Source organism: Taurulus bubalis (genome assembly GCF_910589615.1).
Source record: "Taurulus bubalis genome assembly, chromosome: 9".
In the NCBI taxonomy this organism is placed as follows: Eukaryota; Metazoa; Chordata; class Actinopteri; order Perciformes; family Cottidae; genus Taurulus; species Taurulus bubalis.
Genome location: NC_136597.1, coordinates 25836396 through 25854139, shown reverse-complemented (window position 1 = coordinate 25854139; position 17744 = coordinate 25836396). Strand labels below are relative to the sequence as shown.

Genomic DNA, 17744 nt, shown 5'->3' with positions numbered 1-17744 from the left:
GAATCCTTCACTCCGACTTCTCTCTCTCTGACTTTTCTCTCTCTCTGACTCCTTCACTCTGACTCCTCTCTCTCACTGACTCCTTCACTCTGACTCTTCTCTCTCTCTGACTCCTCTTTCTCTCACTGACTCCTTCACTCTGACTCCTCTCTCTCTGACTCCTCTTTCTCTCACTGACTCCTTCACTCTGACTCCTCTCTCTCTGACTCCTCTCTCTCTGGCTTCTCTCTCTGATTACTTCACTCTGACTCTTCTCTCTCTCTGACTCCTCTCTCTCTGACTTTTCTCTCTCTCTCTCTGACTCCTTCACTCTGACTCCTCTCTCTCTGGCTTCTCTCTCTCTGACTCCTTTCTCTCTCTCTCTCTGACTTTTCTCTCTCTCTCTCTGACTCCTTCACTCTGACTCCTCTCTCTCTCTGGCTTCTCTCTCTCTGACTCCTTTCTCTCTCTCTCTCTCTCTCTCTCTCTCTCTCTCTCTCTCTACTCCTCCTGTCTCTTCCATCTCTTTGACTCTGAATGTATCCCCCGTGCAGTCTCTCTTTCTCTTTCTCTCTCTCTCTCTCTTACCTGGTCACCTCTGCAGCCTTGTTTCCTCTTCCTGCTGAAGCCGCACCGTCTCCCGTCTGAATCCTCGTCCCTCCATCTGGCTTTAGAAAGAAGGAGAAGAAGCAAATCTTAGTTGTTTCTACTGATTTAATTCTAACGTGTTGGAGTTAATGTGGGCGTTCATGAGTCTCTATGAATCTGCTTCACACCGAGGCCTCTGCAGGTCAGGCGACAGTAAACATGCATTTATAGTTTTGTTTTTCACACAAACTATAAATAAAACTGGAAAATAAAACTTTGGCTTGAGTTTTTTTGTTTGGCCTTTTGTCGAAACAGATTTGATGCCATAAAGATTGGCAATAACTGTTGGTGCGCCTTCCCCGAAATAGATTTCTAAGTCTTCAACTAAGGATGTGAAACATGGACATGAAACATGAAGCACGGAACATGGAACATGAAGCACGGAAGATGGAACATGAAGCACGGAACATGAAACATGAAGCACGGAAGATGGAACATGAAACACAGAAGATGGACCATGAAGCACGGAAGATGGAACATAAAAAACAGAAGATGGAACATGAAACACGGAAGATGGAACATGAAGCACGGAAGATGGAACATGAAGCACGGAAGATGGAACATGAAACACGGAAGATGGAACATGAAGCACGGAAGATGGAACATGAAGCACGGAAGATGGAACATGAAACACGGAAGATGGAACATGAAACACAGAAGATGGAACATGAAACACAGAAGATGGAACATGAAACACAGAAGATGGAACATGAAGCACGGAAGATGGAACATGAAGCACGGAAGATGGAACATGAAACATGAAGCACGGAAGATGGAACATGAAACATGAAGCACAGAAGATGGAACATGAAGCACGGAAGATGGAACATGAAACATGAAACACAGAAGATGAAACATGAAGCACGGAAGATGGAACATGAAACATGAAGCACGGAAGATAGAACATGAAACATGAAACACAGAAGATGGAACATGAAGCACGGAAGATGGAACATGAAACACGGAAGATGGAACATGAAGCACGGAAGATGGAACATGAAACATGAAGCACGGAAGATGGAACATGAAACACGGAAGATGGAACATGAAGCACGGAAGATGGAACATGAAACACGGAAGATGGAACATGAAGCACGGAAGATGGAACATGAAACACGGAAGATGGAACATGAAACACGGAAGATGGAACATGAAGCACGGAAGATGGAACATGAAACATGAAACACAGAAGATGAAACATGAAGCACGGAAGATGGAACATGAAACATGAAGCACGGAAGATAGAACATGAAACATGAAACACAGAAGATGGAACATGAAGCACGGAAGATGGAACATGAAACACGGAAGATGGAACATGAAGCACGGAAGATGGAACATGAAACATGAAGCACGGAAGATGGAACATGAAACACGGAAGATGGAACATGAAGCACGGAAGATGGAACATGAAGCACGGAAGATGGAACATGAAACATGAAGCACGGAAGATGGAACATGAAACATGAAGCACGGAAGATGGAACATGAAACATGAAGCACGGAAGATGGAACATGAAACATGAAACACAGAAGATGGAACATGAAGCACGGAAGATGGAACATGAAGCACGGAAGATGGAACATGAAACACAGAAGATGGACCATGAAGCACGGAAGATGGACCATGAAGCACGGAAGATGGAACATGAAACACAGAAGATGGAACATGAAGCACGGAAGATGGACATGAAACATGAACATGAAGCATGAACATGAAGCACGGAAGATGGAACATGAAACAAGAAACATGGACATGAAACATAGAACATGAAATACGGAAGATGTAGCATGAAACATGAAACACGGAAGATGGAACATGAAACATGAAACATGGACATGAAACATGAACATGAAGCACGAAAGATGGAACATGAAACAAGAAACATGGACATGAAACATGAACATGGAACATGAAACATGGACATGGAACATGAAACATGGAAGATGGAACATGGAAGATGAGACATGGAACATGAACATGAAACATGGAAGATGGAACATGGAAGATGAGACATGGAACATGAACATGAAACATGGAAGATGGAACATGACACGTGGAAGATGAAACATGGACATGGAACATGAAACTTGGAAGGTGGAACATGAAACAGAGTCTAAATTTACCACAAACTAACGAGCTAATGGCTGGCTGATGGCTAGCTAATAGTAACGCGTACTTTTAAACATCGTGAAGGACTTGGATAGTGACAGCTTTTTTTATATGAGCAAATATCTTAACGGCAACCTTTTCAAGAAGGCGTTTGAAGGAATGAGAGAAGGAGGCCGAGTTCACGCGGCTCCATAAGTCCTCCACTGGGAGGGAGGGGAGATATTTTGACGCAGGGAAGCAAAATGGCCGCCGTTTCACTTTTCCATGGCGCCGGCGTGAGACTCACCGGTGACGAGGATGCGGCGTGGGGTCGTTTCACGTTGATTTGATCAAAGTCTACGCGGATGCATGTAAAGGGACATTTTTCCGTGGAATCATAATTTCCGTTAGCCGCGTTAGCACCGCTTATTAGAAATAATGTCTTTTGCTAAAGCCGGAAGTCAGCGTAGCTCTCAGAGCACGGCACATACATCAGCAGCTGGATTGGTCTCTAATCTGCATCATTATTATTATTATTATTATTATTATTACAAAACAGACAAAGTGTCTTTGTTAGAGTCCCCGTATGCATGAATTGGCAACACACACTGATATGTGTGGACTCGATCTAATGACTGAAGACGTAATGATTGTACTTCAGAGCTTCTTCTTTTATTTTATTTAATAGCCACAATCCTGAAATATTGTCCAGCGAGTTTTAGTTGTTGATTGCTGAGCAATCCGCTCATTATTTCACTTTTAGCGCTCACGGTCGACCGAGTGCACATTTCCATGCCGTTGAATGTATTTTTTTTTTTTTTGGGGGAGGTCAGGCGCTAATGCAGCGCGCTCTTTACTCCCACACTGTTTCCTGTTTAGTGAACACAGCTCTGAGGGGAAATGAGGCTTTTGCGCCGGACCCGCCGGCTCAAATCTCCTCCAACAAACCAACAGAAACGCCGCTTCTGCTCCCGGGCGCTTCGAGGAGTCGGCGGAGCGTCGCTCAAACAAAACCCCGGGAGTTCGGATCCTCGTTCACGCGGCCGCTTCATTACACCGCTCTCCTCTGTGTGTGGATCATTTCTTTGGATACTACCGCTCCGGACAGATTTGTCTCTGTGTGAGTGTGAGTGGGTGTAATGGCTACTCGGTGGGTGGGTTTTCATTATTTTGACAAGCTTTTATTTTTCCAGCGTTTTCCTTTTTGTCAGATTGTCTTACTTCTTTTGGCTCTCTATCAACCTTTTTAATCATACAAAACTATTGTGATGAGAAAAATGGCCCACGTCTGCGCACCGGTTTGAGTATTATCTTGTTTTTTTACGCCTTGTGATGGACGGAACCTCCCTGTGTCCTCCAGGACGACCAGATGAGATCCTCTCTGATCACTCTACCAGTAAATAAACGAGTGGTTTTAGTGGTCGAGTCCAGCCGACTATCGATGAACAAACAACCATCACAGTCCATATGATTGTCTTCACTTTGAGGGGATTTCTTTATTTGTTTTAGTTATTCTTGGATTTACTTATCAGGAAATCTCAATGAGATCCAGATGGGGGCGACTGTGGATCAGACGTAGAGCAGGGGTTGTCCTCCAATCTGAGTGTCGACGGTTTGATTCCCGGCTCCGCTCATCCATGTCGATGTGTCCTTGGGCAAATATTGCCCAAATACCTTCCGTAGCTGTATCCACGGTGTATGAGCGGTTAGATGGCACCTTGCATGGCTTCCAGGCTCTGGAGCTTTTTGGTCACATCCAATTATCTTCTCCAACAGATTGGAGATTGTAGATGATCAGATTTATATTTTATTCTGAGCACAGCTTTCTTGGCTTGGAAAGTATTTTTTCCAAGGTTCCAAAGTCAATATTGAATTTTGAAGCTCAACTATGTAAACCAACGAGGACAAGAAGCCCTGTAAGAGAAACTCTCTCCAATCCGCCGCTGCTGGGAGGAAAACCCGTTTAGGAGACAACATACATTTATCTAGCTGAGGAAGATAAGTTTGGGTTAAAATAAGTAAATAAGTTGAGGCTAGAAAAACTAATCGGTTATTGGTTTTAGTAAAAGATTGAGGTTTTGGATCAAGTAATTACAGAAGTGGCGTCAATTCAAGTTACTATGAGGAGAACATTCATGTAGTCATGATTCTGGCGCCCCCTGTGGACTAAAGAGGTAGTGTTGGTTCTGGCGCCCCCTGTGGACTAAAGAGGTAGTGTTGGTTCTGGCGCCCCCTGTGGACTAAAGTGGTAGTGTTGGTTCTGGCGCCCCCTGTGGACTAAAGAGGTAGTGTTGGTTCTGGCGCCCCCTGTGGACTAAAGAGGTAGTGTTGGTTCTGGCGCCCCCTGTGGACTAAAGAGGTAGTGTTGGTTCTGTCGCCCCCTGTGGACTAAAGAGGTAGTGTTGGTTCTTGCGCCCCCTGTGGACTAAAAAGGTAGTGTTGGTTCTGGCGCCCCCTGTGGACTAAAAAGGTAGTGTTGGTTCTGGTGCCCCCTGTGGACTAAAGAGGTAGTGTTGGTTCTGTCGCCCCCTGTGGACTAAAAAGGTAGTGTTGGTTCTGTCGCCCCCTGTGGACTAAAAAGGTAGTGTTGGTTCTGTCGCCCCCTGTGGACTAAAAAGGTAGTGTTGGTTCTGTCGCCCCCTGTGGACTAAAAAGGTAGTGTTGGTTCTGGCGCCCCCTGTGGACTAAAGTGGTCACAAACAGCGGTCTCCTGGGTTAAAGTCGTGTGTTTTTAGACTCGCCCTGACCTCCCTATGCGGACATTGTCTCTTTTTGCTGAATTTAAACGTGGTTGCCTCATTATTCAGTAATGATAATATTCCGTGTTCTGCCCCTGATTGTTTTACTTTAAGGCTCCGAGTGCGGCGAGGCCTTTGATCTGAAATGAGGTGTGGTGTCGGTCACGTCCCCGGTTCCCCATCGAGATGATTCTCCAGCACAAAGAGCCCCGCTGTCGCGTTTGGCTGGCTAGCTTTTAAAGCCCCTTTCCTGCTGCTCCATAAAGGGGCCAGTGTGAAATGAACAGTTTCCTCTTCTCAGCGAGGGCACCAGTTTTTTTTTTTTATTGAGCCTCCGCTAGCTCGACGAGAAGCCCGAAAGCAATCTTTAGAATTTGAAGGAATCCCTTTTTTTAAATTGATATTATTTATTTTTTTACCGAGCAGCCGAGCGGCGCTAATGCCATGAGACGGCGGCAGCGGGGCGGTGGGCGGACGGTGGGAGTTTAGTTATATTTTTTTCATACAGATCAAGTACTTACAGAAGCCGCCACAGGCTGCTGCACTCGCTTCCCTCCGCCTCCTTTTAGAAGGAGAATGGTTTGTTTGCAGGGGAAGCTGCAGGGAGCCATTTCCTCCTCAGACAGGCCCATCGTTTCCTGAGCCGTGGACCAGCGTGTCCTACGGCCCCTGAATGCCCCCTGCCTCCTCGTGTGCACATGTTGATGGTGATAATGTGGCCATTCTACTAAATGTAGTCGCAGCCAAAGGATCTGATTGGCCAAAGAGCCCAAAAAGCTGCAACGATACCGCTGCTTCTGGTGATTTCCTCTTCTCTCTTTTCTATTTAAGAAATATTCATATTAATCTTGTTCACTCTCTACAGAGAGGAGAGAAAATCTGTCGTTATGATGCAGACACAATGCTGGAATGTAGTTTTAATGAACAATAAACAGCTACAAAATGAGAAACGAGCGCCATTATGAAACTTCAGTATCGCTACAGTTGCCAAATAAACACTCTTTTTGTTGCCTTTTTCTCAGGAATATTTATAAAAATGAAGCCACCGTTTGATGCATTCAAAGACACCCTGAACATCTGAGATTTTTAGCGTGCTTTTGAAGAATTGTCAGGCGTATGTAAAGTATGTCAAGTATACATAATCGGTAGTTAATGGGCAAAAATATGAATATCTGCTGTCAATATTATTGACACCAAAACAATGCTTTTTTCCGACATCTTTGAGAAATATGAACCCATGTAACAAATTATGTATTTTGTATCGTCTAACTTTCGGCGTTTAAACACAAGCAGCCATTTGTGGACCTTTTTGTCTTGATAATGAAATACAGACTGCAAATTGGCAAATGTTTTGGTTTCAAATAGTAAATATCTGATGAAATAATAATCAACACATTCAATGCCGGATTCAGTCGGAAGTAAAAAGGTGTCGAGCCGACGGGAATAGTTCTCAGTACCTTTACTTGTATGGACCGGGCCTCCAAATGTCTGATTGGTGGGAAAGTGCCAATCGCCGTTGGGAACGCTTCATCGAATGAGTTTCTATGACAACATATCACCGCTCTTACTCAGCATCCCTCCTTTGTTTGAATTATCTATTCGTTTGAGGCTGTTTTTACACCTCGCCAACCGGAGGGCCTTTCGGTCTTGATAGCACGCTTTCTCTACGCTCTCTTCCTCAATGCCAACTATTGGAAACACAGCAGACCAGTGTGGTCCACAGCCTCCGCTCGTCTGGTCTTCCCACCACGATGTTTTTTAACCTGCCGATTCGGAGGAGGACCCACGCTGGAGTCGAGGTGATCGGGTGTCGGCTCACGATCGGCTCTTCCGGTTCATCCCGAAGGTGTCGGACGGGGTTGAAGGTCTTCCTCCACGACGAACTGGGGTGTTCCTCGTGGATCGCCCTTTGTGCACATGGACGTTACAAGAACACCTCTTTCTAAATACCTGGGAGTCTTTTCTCATCTTTTTAAAAGGACACCTGGGTCCGCCTCTGCTTTGGACTCCTGTGAAGTCCGTTCTGCCGCCGCTATCCAATCCTCCTCCCAGCGGATCAAACGCGACTCCACTTTTGGACACGGTGTGACTTTGTCCAGCCGATCCGATGAGTCATGTTCCAGTCTAAACTTAGTGCTGCTTCCCTCAGCTGAACGTCAGCTCGTTATAATCACACCTGGCCTCTCAGGAACCGCTGCAGAGGATTTAATATACGTGGGCATCGGCGGCGAGCTCCAAAAACGAGGCGAGATCAGAGCGACGCCACATGGCGCCGCCTTTTGTTTGCCGTGCCGTCTGGCGTCTCCCTGCATTAGTCACTCTCTCCGCTCGCTCGGCACCTGTTCCCTCAAACGCAAACTGGGGTAAATTCTTCTAAACTCTCGTGTAGCTCTGAGCAAACACAGCCAGACTCCCGAGCGCTTACCCGTTGTTTTCCTTCGTCTCAACGTCCAGGTCTCCGCAGACGACGTGAAACCCCGGCCAGAAGCTCGTGAGATTCCTCAAACAAAAAACACGGAGCGTTTGGTCTCGTTGGCTTCCTGCCTCAGCGGGGTTCATTTGGTCTTATTAATTAACGATGAATGCACTTAGAAAGGTTTGCTGAGGAACTAAAGGAGAGCGCTGCGTCTGTCATCGTTGCGTTAGCTTTCACTTCATGAAAACCAATTTATATTTCAATTAAGATAAAGAGAGTTCCAAGCGGTTCAAGATATTTCAAGTCTTGCGTCACAAAATCATCCCGTCTTTTGATGGTATTAAATGGATAAAGAATAGATATAGAATAAAGGCATGTTTCCAACCGGTGCAAAGGAACTGTATGTCCGGTAGAAGATGGCTGACTTGACTTCAGGCTGAACCCAGAGGTCGTCCCTCAGATCACGTCAGATAAACGGCACAACATGAAGTAACATAAGTCAACATTAACTGACCACAGAAGGTTGTGAGCGATTATTTAAAATGTATGGACTTATGGTTTCACTAATGACGTGTAAATTAAGTCGTCGTTTCTAGACTTTCGTTTTGAAGCCTCGAATTCGGCAATTTCGCCGTCGTCAACTTGTTTGTTTTTTGCAACCGATGATCAGAAGTTAGCGCTTTTGTATAAAAAATGTTTAATGTTTTCCAGTTGTTTCCTTATTTATTTATTTATTTTAAAACGTGTAGCCGTAAAATGCCCAGGTCTGACGTAGAGCCTCTGTTTTTTCCCCCTAACACTTGTGCACACTTGAATTTTTTTGACATATAAATTCCGCTTTTTCCCAATTAAAAAAAAAAAAGATTTCCTCAAAGAAATTCAACTTGCTTTTTTTCTTATTTTTAATGATTCATGGCATTCTAACTGTGTTATTCTACACAACAGACTAGTTCTGGTTCTCTCTACTTTAAGCCATGATTGTGACGTTTCAATAGAGGTGCAGGACTTTTATATTGCAGTGAAAATCTGAAAAATGTGACCGGAGATGCTCGAGGTTCACCGGCGTCTTCTTGTCCGTCGGCTTCCAAGTGACACCAGTGGACGTTATCCTGGATGGAGAGAAATACATTTAAAATAGGATATTTCCAGATGATGCAAATGCCTCCATGTGAGTCAGGTGGCCAGTCCTTCCAGTTCACTTCTCGGCTCCTCGTGGATCTTCAGAGGAGGCGAGGCCTCAGGAGACCAGCTGGTAATCCTGCGTGACTCCAACTTCACTCACGGAGAAATGGATTTAAAGGAAGCTTAAAGACGAGGATTCACTTTGTTATAATGCAATTAAAGATCATATATATATATATATATATATATATATATATATATATATATATATATATATATATATATTTACTGTGTGTAATGTAAAAACAGTGTAAAGGCTTCTGAGCAGAGTGAACGCCTCTGACTCTTGATCAGTGGAGCGTTGAATGATGATGATGATGAGAGCGAGGAAGAGCTTCCCGTTGACTGCAGCCTCGTCGTGACGGAGAGCTGAAGGGAAAGAAGAAAAAAAATGACAAACCTCCCAACCGAGTCCTGAAACGGTGTCGCCACACTGCCGCCGTTAGCTTGGTGCAACAGCGCCCTCTGCTGGCGCGGCTGCTGGCCTGTGGCCCGGAGTCACAGAGGAGTTGCTTGTTGGACGAGCTCGGTTAGATCACACATTTAGGGAACACAATATTCATAAATGTTCAATGTGAAAGCTGCCGCTTGTAGCGGTGAATCCACGGAGAAGTGAACTCCTGCGTTGCGGTTCCACGCAGCCTTCTGGCCTCTTTTTAGCTCGCTCAGTCCTGAAGAGCCAGGTGCATGGGCCGACTTTTTAAAAAAAATGTTATCTGACTTTTTTCTGACTTGAATTATTGATTGCGGTATTTATATATATATATATATATATATATATATATATATATATTTTTTTTTTTTTTTTTAAATGTATATATATATATATATATATATTCTTTTTTATAAATATTTTTTTTATATATATTTTCTTTTATTTATATTTCTTTTATATATTTATTTTATATTTTATGTGTATATATTTGTATATTATATAATATTTGTATTATATATATATTTATACTATATTTAAATTTTTTATATATATACCACCAAGTGTTTATTTATTACCTGAACGTGTACTCCCATGGTATTCCTCTCTATTGCTGCATCTTTGTTTCACGATAAAACATTTCTAACATTTGAATCCTCGTTTCTTACCTTTGATGTTTATTTTTGTTAAATCAAGTTAATCGTCTCGTTTGTTCTTTCCTCAGCCGGGTGACTTCCTGAGGATCTACAACCTCCGAGCGATCCCGGGGTCCAGCAAGGTCCCGGGCCTCACCAGCAGCCAGCAGCAGCAGGCTGGGGGGGCGGAGCCAGACCACCTGGCCTTCCACCTGCACGGGGGCACGGCGTACGGGAGGGGGATCCGGGTCCTCCCGGAGACCAGCGCCGACGTGCAGGACATGAAGCGGTACGGCAACACAGCAATATTTAAATATTTTGTATGATATTTGTTTTACTGTATATATATATATTATATATGTGTGTGTGTGTGTCCTCTTGTGGATGTCTCCAGAGCGATGGACGCCGTCCCGGACGAGGACGACTTCTCCGAGCTGAACGACTCTCAGCTGCTGGAGGTCTGGAGCACTCCACCAGAGTCTCCGGGTGAGAACAGATGCTGGGTCGGGATCTTTTTCTCCACAACCCGCTGAAATCAAAACGTTTTTGATGAAATATTCAAATTTTAAGCTTAGTTTCGGGTTTCTTTCTCATATGAATAATTCCAGGCCACATCCCACCTACGGCTTTTCCACCACACTTTCATAATTTTCTGATTTTAAACTGAAAAATATGAATATAAAATGTTTTATTATCATAGTTAAAATGTCGTTATTTTTTTATTTTACTGGCGGGAATGGGCTTCCATAGGAAAACGCAAGATGAGGGACGACAACAACAAAAAAAGACACGTGCTGCTAGTTTTTTTTCCCTCCAGTAAAAAGGATAAAGAACACGACTAAGGAGGAGAAAACCAAATATTGTCATTGCGTGACTGAAACACAAAAAGCAGCCCCTCCCCCCCTACAACGTGTTGGCCAGCAGCGTCCATATGAGCATCCTGACCGGCTCCTGCACCGAGGAAGAGGCTGAAGCGTCCATTAGCAGACTCTTCTGAAAGCCGCACGCTCCACTGGGTCGCATGTAAAAGTCCAAACTTTCCTTTTCTTTTAAAGCTGCGCTCAGACCTGCAGGAGCCTGGAGTCCGTTGTGTAAAACCTGAGTGGGCAAACATATTTTGGGAGGCGGTTTCTTTGCACGAACGTTCTTCTTTTGAAGTTTTGCTTCTTTGTCCACGTGCCTCCACAATCTGGCTTCAGTTATTAAGCACCGTTCTTATGACATGGTGTCGACCAAGGTTCTGCATTGTGGGCCGTTTCTATACCAGAAAACCTCGTTCTTTCTGTCAAAAACAACCTTGTGAATCAGTTGTATCGTTTGTTTTTGCGCCCACATATTACAAAACTTTCTGTGTCGGCTGCCCTAACATTTTATTCAGATGAATTCAATCATTTTAAACTCTAATAAACTGACTAGTTCTCTCAGTAAAGTTTTAACACTCGGTCCTGATTTTCTCTCTTTCTTGCTGCTTCTATTTGCATGAACAGTTATGTTATTAATATTTATTAATTGTATACATATATTATATATATTTAAATATATGTTGTATATTTAAATATATTTTATATAGTTAAATATATTTATTCAGATTTATTTATTACTATAAATAAAATATAAATATTATATTTGTATATATTTAAATATATTTAAATATATTTTATATATTTATGCATATTTATTTATAAATGTATATGTAAATATATTTCATACATTTTAATATATTATGCATATTTATGTATACATATAAATATACTATTGTTATATATTATACATATTTACATATATATATTTATGAATTTATTTATTTATTTGTATTCTGTTTCCTGTGTGTGTGTTTAGATGCTGAGCCGATGGAGAGCAGCACAGGTACTCATCAGCCTCTCAGTGTTGTCCTCCACATGTTGACGGTGACCTGTAGACCCTCGCAAAGTCTGAAAAAACACCAAATTCAAATAGAGAAGAAAAGCCCTCAAAAGGGAATAAAAAGTCTTGAATTAACTGAGCAGAAGTTCTGCTGGATGTTCGTTTTATGACGTTTCTGTTGTATTGGACTTCTAAACAGGAGGTGGGCTGGTTGTGACGGCGGCCTATCGGGCTGCAGGAGGACGTTCAATCCTTAAAAATAAGTTTTGACACTTTCTGCAGCCGAAGCAGCGAATGATCTCATTGCCTCATCACAGACCTGCGTGTGTGTGTCCGTCTGTGTGTGTGTGTGTGTGTGTGTGTGTGTGTAGAGAGAAGCTGTGGTCACGACACACAGCCGGTGACGCTGTCCGAGCTGAAGCGGTCCGATCCGGGTCGCGTTCACCACGTCAGAGTCCAGCTGAGCTCCTACGAGCCCCGCAGACTCCACCAGGCGCTGAAGCTCTACTGCAGCAAGTGCACGTCGATGTAGGGGCACACACACACACACACACACACACACACACACACACAGCGCCCATCACGTTTCCTGGAAACTAACACGATGAGATTCTTTTTGTTTTGTGGTTCTGTTTTTCCCAGGAGGAATACGCTGAGTTTACGCTCCAGTTTTGGGGTTTTAATTGGACATAAAATGGTCAAAACTATTGAATAGCCAGCAGAAAATTTATTTTAATTTTAATTTTACTGATGGAGACATTTGTCGCTGTTTTATTTATTGAAAGTAAAGTCTGTATTTATATTTCAAGAAAGGTTACGAACTTGAATATGAATTAACTGAATATATATTTATATATATATATGTGATGCAGAAGTTTGGAAGAGAAACTTGCAGGATGAATTTATTATTAAATATATACTTAATCTTTTTTGAATTTGATGATTCAAAATGTTAATGCAGGATTTAGAATTTTGAGAATTGACCAAAACAGAAAATGTCTCATTTCCATTGGACTCGCATTAAAACTGGGTAAAGCTACATTTGTAGCAGGAGATGAAAGAACCGTGACATTTGTAGCAACAAGGACGTGTGCTTTCCCTCCGGTCTCAGGCAGGACGTCCCAGACGATGATCTGGTCGCGGGTCTCTTCTCTGAGGCCTCCAGGGACCCCGGACCCTGCAGCCCCCCGCCGTGGGCGCTCTCCGGCCGGGTCGCCGTCCCCGAGGAGTCCCCGGCGTCCCCGAGGCGAGCGCTAGGCGTCCACCTGTCCACGCAGCTCCTGAGCGAGGACAAACCCAAAGAGCTCCTCTTCCTCACGGGTGAGCGTCTCGACCGAAACGTTTATTTTACTCTCACTCTAGCCGAACTCCTCAGACACCGGGTGACGGAGGGTTTGCCGTTGTTTTTTTTTCGTCCTGCAGGTTCAACTCTGGAGGAAACGTGTCGGCTCGCGGCCGGCTACCAGAACGTCGTCCCCGTGAGGTCGTCCGGAGGTCACATGACTCTGCTCGACCTGTCGGCACCTTTCCTGTTCAGAGGCAGGAAGAGATACTTTGGGTCAGAGCCTCTTTGATCAACAGATTAGTCAATGAAACCATAATGTTTAACACGTATTAATAATGCTATAATTTATGTTATTTTACCATGTGTGATATGACATTTCTGAATTATATATTAATGTAGCATAGCTGATAACGGTAACATTCTGATTATGTTAATAGTATATTGTTCATATTATTACATTGTATAATGTAAATTGCGGGTTATAAGGCGCTCCCTTTTATAAGCCGCATCTACTAAATAAATACGAAAGTTGGTTTATAAGCCGCTGTTGCTCCGGGCGTCGAGCCGCGGCTGATCCCGCTACCTTCGGTGTTGTCAGGGAGTTAGCTGCTGCAGTTAGCGCTCGAGCGCTAGCTGCAGCTGCCACAAGAATTTGTGGCAGCTGCACTGTTTGAGCTCAAGTAAACAACAGTGTTGTCAGCGCTATCTCCTCGCTCGCTAGCCTCGCTAGCTTGCGCCTCGCTAGCTTGAGCCTCGCTAGCTTGCGCCTCGCTAGCTTGCGCCTCGCTAGCTTGCGCTTCGCTAGCTTGCGCCTCGCTAGCTAACGCTCGCTAGCTTGCGCCTCGCTACCTAACGCTCGCTACCTAGCGCTCGCTACCTAACGCTCGCTACCTAGCGCTCGCTAGCTTGCTGGGTTAGGACCCCTGCCGTCAGACCTGTTTCCCATCGCGCCTCCTCGGGTGAGTAGTTTGCGTGAATTTTGTACCGTATGTCTCTGCAACTGCTGCTAAATTTAGAATCTAAAAAAATCCACAAATTAGCCGCACCGATATTTAAGCCGCATCGGTCAACGTTGAGAAAAAAAGTAGCGGCTTAGAACCCGAATTCTACGGTATACGATATTAAGTATGAAAAAATTGTTTTTAAAATAATGTCTATTTATCGGTCGAACTAACTTTATAGATGCTTTACAAAGTATTTATAAACCATTTAACAGTAGTAAAGTATTTTAATCATGCTTTAGGGCGGGGCTACAAGGTGATTGACAGGTAACAGAGACATGCGCCGTCTTTACGTCACTCCTCCTCAGTCCAAATATGGTCACTTCCCATTTACTGGTTGCAAAAAAGCCAAAATGCCTGAACTCTAGGCTTTTCTCAATCCGGTCCCTTCGGGGTTCCCTGTGTGTGTTGCAGGTGTCAGCGGTGCTCCGAGGCCGCAGTGAGGGAACCTCCGTGTGCTGAAGGAGTCGAGTCCATCGATGAGAAGATCCTTGCAGAAGGTGAGCGGAGAGTTGGGTGTTTACGTCAGAGCTGGAGAACACAGGAAGCGGCTCATCTATTCAACTCAGTTTCATTTAGTATTGTAAAGCCCAAAACCAAAGCCCCGCCCCTAAAGCACCCCCTGCTTTATGGTGACTCTAAATGGACCATAACCTACTAAATGAACATCATGCAGTATTGAAGAAGACAATAACTAAATAATGATAATGTGATAAAAAGTGTAATAGTTCAAATCATAATAATATACAGATAAATGTCACGTTCAGCTGAATGTCTTTGAGTTTTGTGTTGGGCCTCCTGGAATGAACTATAACTATGATTAAATGGTGTCCTTGAACGCACCATCAAGAAGAGTCGTTATCATCCTCGAACGTCTTGTTCTGTTGCCTTCGTTTAAAAATAAAACCCAACAGATTTCTCCTTTTTCTTCCTCCTGATTCAGCAGCTTTGTAAAAGCTCCTGGCTGATCTCAAGTCTGCCCCCACACACACACACACACACACACACACACACACTGAAATAACTCAGTGTCAACGTCTCTGGTCCGCAGCTCTCGGCGTTCAGCTGCTGCAGTTCGTCCTGCTGATGAAGCTCGAGCTGCAGGACGCCTCCGACACGCTGGACGTCTTCCTGTGGAGAGACGCCGTGAGTCTGCTGCTGACTCTGGATCAGAGGGGACGAGATCAGAGTTCATTACCGTCCGGCTGAAGCGTCTCCAGACCGTTAGCCACTGCAGTGTGTCCTCTAGAAGTTGTCTTGCTGCCGCCTGGAGGCCCGGACTAGTTTCCCTCTGTGGATTAATGCGGTTATTTAAACGTAAAGACTTTAAGAACGAGACTTCCTGCAGCATTTTATGGGACCCAATGTCTCAAATAGAGAGTCAGAGCTGAAACCATGAGGTGGTACTAGGTTCGTCTCAATGTTGGGGATACTGTTATTCTTTGTCTTGTGTAGTAATAATCACTCAATCAATACTTAGGGGCCTTTTTTGACTCTTTATTGCAACTCAATTTGGCCTTTTGGAAATTGTAACTGCCGTTTTCAGTATTTTCTGACATTTAATTGACCAAATCATGACGTGTTTGATTGAGAAAAGAAAATATCGGCAGAATAATAATGAAAATAATGAATAATTTATTTGACCAGGATATTGAGACTTAAAAATCTCTTTTCAGAGGGATTACAGTCAAAGCCAGCAGCATAAAGGTTTCCCAAATAATTCAACAACATAAACGTCACCTGGCTTCAGAGCATGAAGAGCAATAGCTGCGTTTCAATATGCAGAATTCAAATCATTTCCACCAAAATGTCAAGATGAGGACCTAAAACCATCAGCAACTTTTCTCAATACTCATCAACTTTGTTATTCGCTTCCAGCTGTAGTTTATCTTTAATGCTGAAATCCAAAAAATAAGAGAAGTCCAACAGCATCTGATACAACGATTTATATTTATTATTTTCTACGGCTCTTTAAATGAGGTGAGAGACATGTTCAGACTGACGGAGTTTAAATTAAGAGATCAGGGAAAGGTTTTTGATAAATAACGTCTATCAGAACTCTGATATGTTGTGGTGAGAGCGCCGAGCATCAAATAAACAAGTAAATAATAAATAAAAAACATGATGAAACCACCTGAAACAGTTTGCACGACGTGATTTTAAGTTTAATGAGGATGATGATGGTTTGTGTCCTTCATCAGGAGTCGTTCTTCGGCGTGTCGGCCGAGGACGTAGCGGCCAATCAGGAGGCTGAGAACAGCGTCCGTCGAACAATGGACTCCCTCTGTCCAGCAGGGGGCAGCACAGGTACGTCTGAACCTGTTCAGTCCGGCTGCAGCTTCACTGACATGTTAACCGGCTGCATGAATCTGATTATTTGGTGCGTTCAAGTTCCCACATCGTCATTCATGTGCAGCAGCTTCTGTCCTCTGCTCAGACGATAACTGAGAATGAATCAATGAGTGCATCGTCGTCCATGAGTCCAAAGCCTCTTTCACACATATTTATATATTTGTGGATCTTGTGTTGACGTCAGGGGAGCGTCCGTGGATGGATTTGTGTCTGACGGCGTACCGAACAGAGGATGAAGCGGGACGGAATCAAACCTGCTACCAGATCTGCCACAGCGGCGTCACCAAACCCGCCTCCACGCACTCCAACGCCAACCCCGCCTGAGACACCTGAGGAGGTCAAAGGTCACCGGTGGAGTCCTGCAAGAAAGACACAAAACTGTTTCTAAACTTTTACATTTTGGGTCTTTTTTTCTCTTTTATTTGTATTTATTGTGTAAAGCAAAAATAAATGTACATACAAAGTTGCTGCTGACTGACACGTTTCAATAAAGTGATTTACTTCAAACTTCACTCAGAGCTTTTATTTTGGTAATGTGTGATGTTACTGCGCCATCTGCTGGTCATCCAACATGATGCACTTCCTAAAGACTCGTTTCACCCTTAACTTTTAAGCCCCACGGGACCTATATAGGTCCTTTTTTAAGATTTTAATTAAACTGTGTAAAACATTACAATAATCATGAACAAATATATTGATGCTACACATCAAATTAAACAAGAGAACCTGGGCTACAATAATTAGTCAGCCATTTCAACACAACTCAAACACCAACTAAAATAATTATTAAAATAAAATAGTTATAATTTTGTCACGAGTCAGCCCACTCTGCATGTTTCCGGAACTAGCAGCCCGTTGCTTGGTGCTATCAGAAAAAGACAAATAGCAAAAAGCAAAACAATTCCACACAGATTCCAAATGTATTCACCAAATCCCTCTGCTGCAAAGCATCACTGAGATATGAACCAAAGAACACAGCAACATAAATCGCTGAAAATTGAGAAAATAGCAAATAAAAGAAAAAATGCAGTTCCCTCAATAAATCCCCACTGATACAAGTTTATTGAACACCATAAGTCATATACAAGTGAAATATAAGGTTTGCTACATGAAAAAATTCA

General features: G+C 43.5%; 1 protein-coding gene across 1 annotated transcript in view; it reads left to right on the top strand.

The window, feature by feature from the left end:
* The window catches only part of pot1 (protection of telomeres 1 homolog), a gene marked incomplete at both ends in the record, with an annotated part of 80592 nt that overhangs the window by 29487 nt on the left and 33361 nt on the right, over positions 1-17744 (top strand). The window contains 8 exons of the mRNA XM_079223416.1: positions 10212-10411; positions 10517-10608; positions 11962-11988; positions 12357-12513; positions 13097-13305; positions 13408-13543; positions 14686-14771; positions 15323-15417. Of these exons, the coding sequence (XP_079079542.1) occupies positions 10212-10411; positions 10517-10608; positions 11962-11988; positions 12357-12513; positions 13097-13305; positions 13408-13543; positions 14686-14771; positions 15323-15417 (1002 nt within the window). The remainder of the gene's footprint in view (positions 1-10211; positions 10412-10516; positions 10609-11961; positions 11989-12356; positions 12514-13096; positions 13306-13407; positions 13544-14685; positions 14772-15322; positions 15418-17744) is intronic.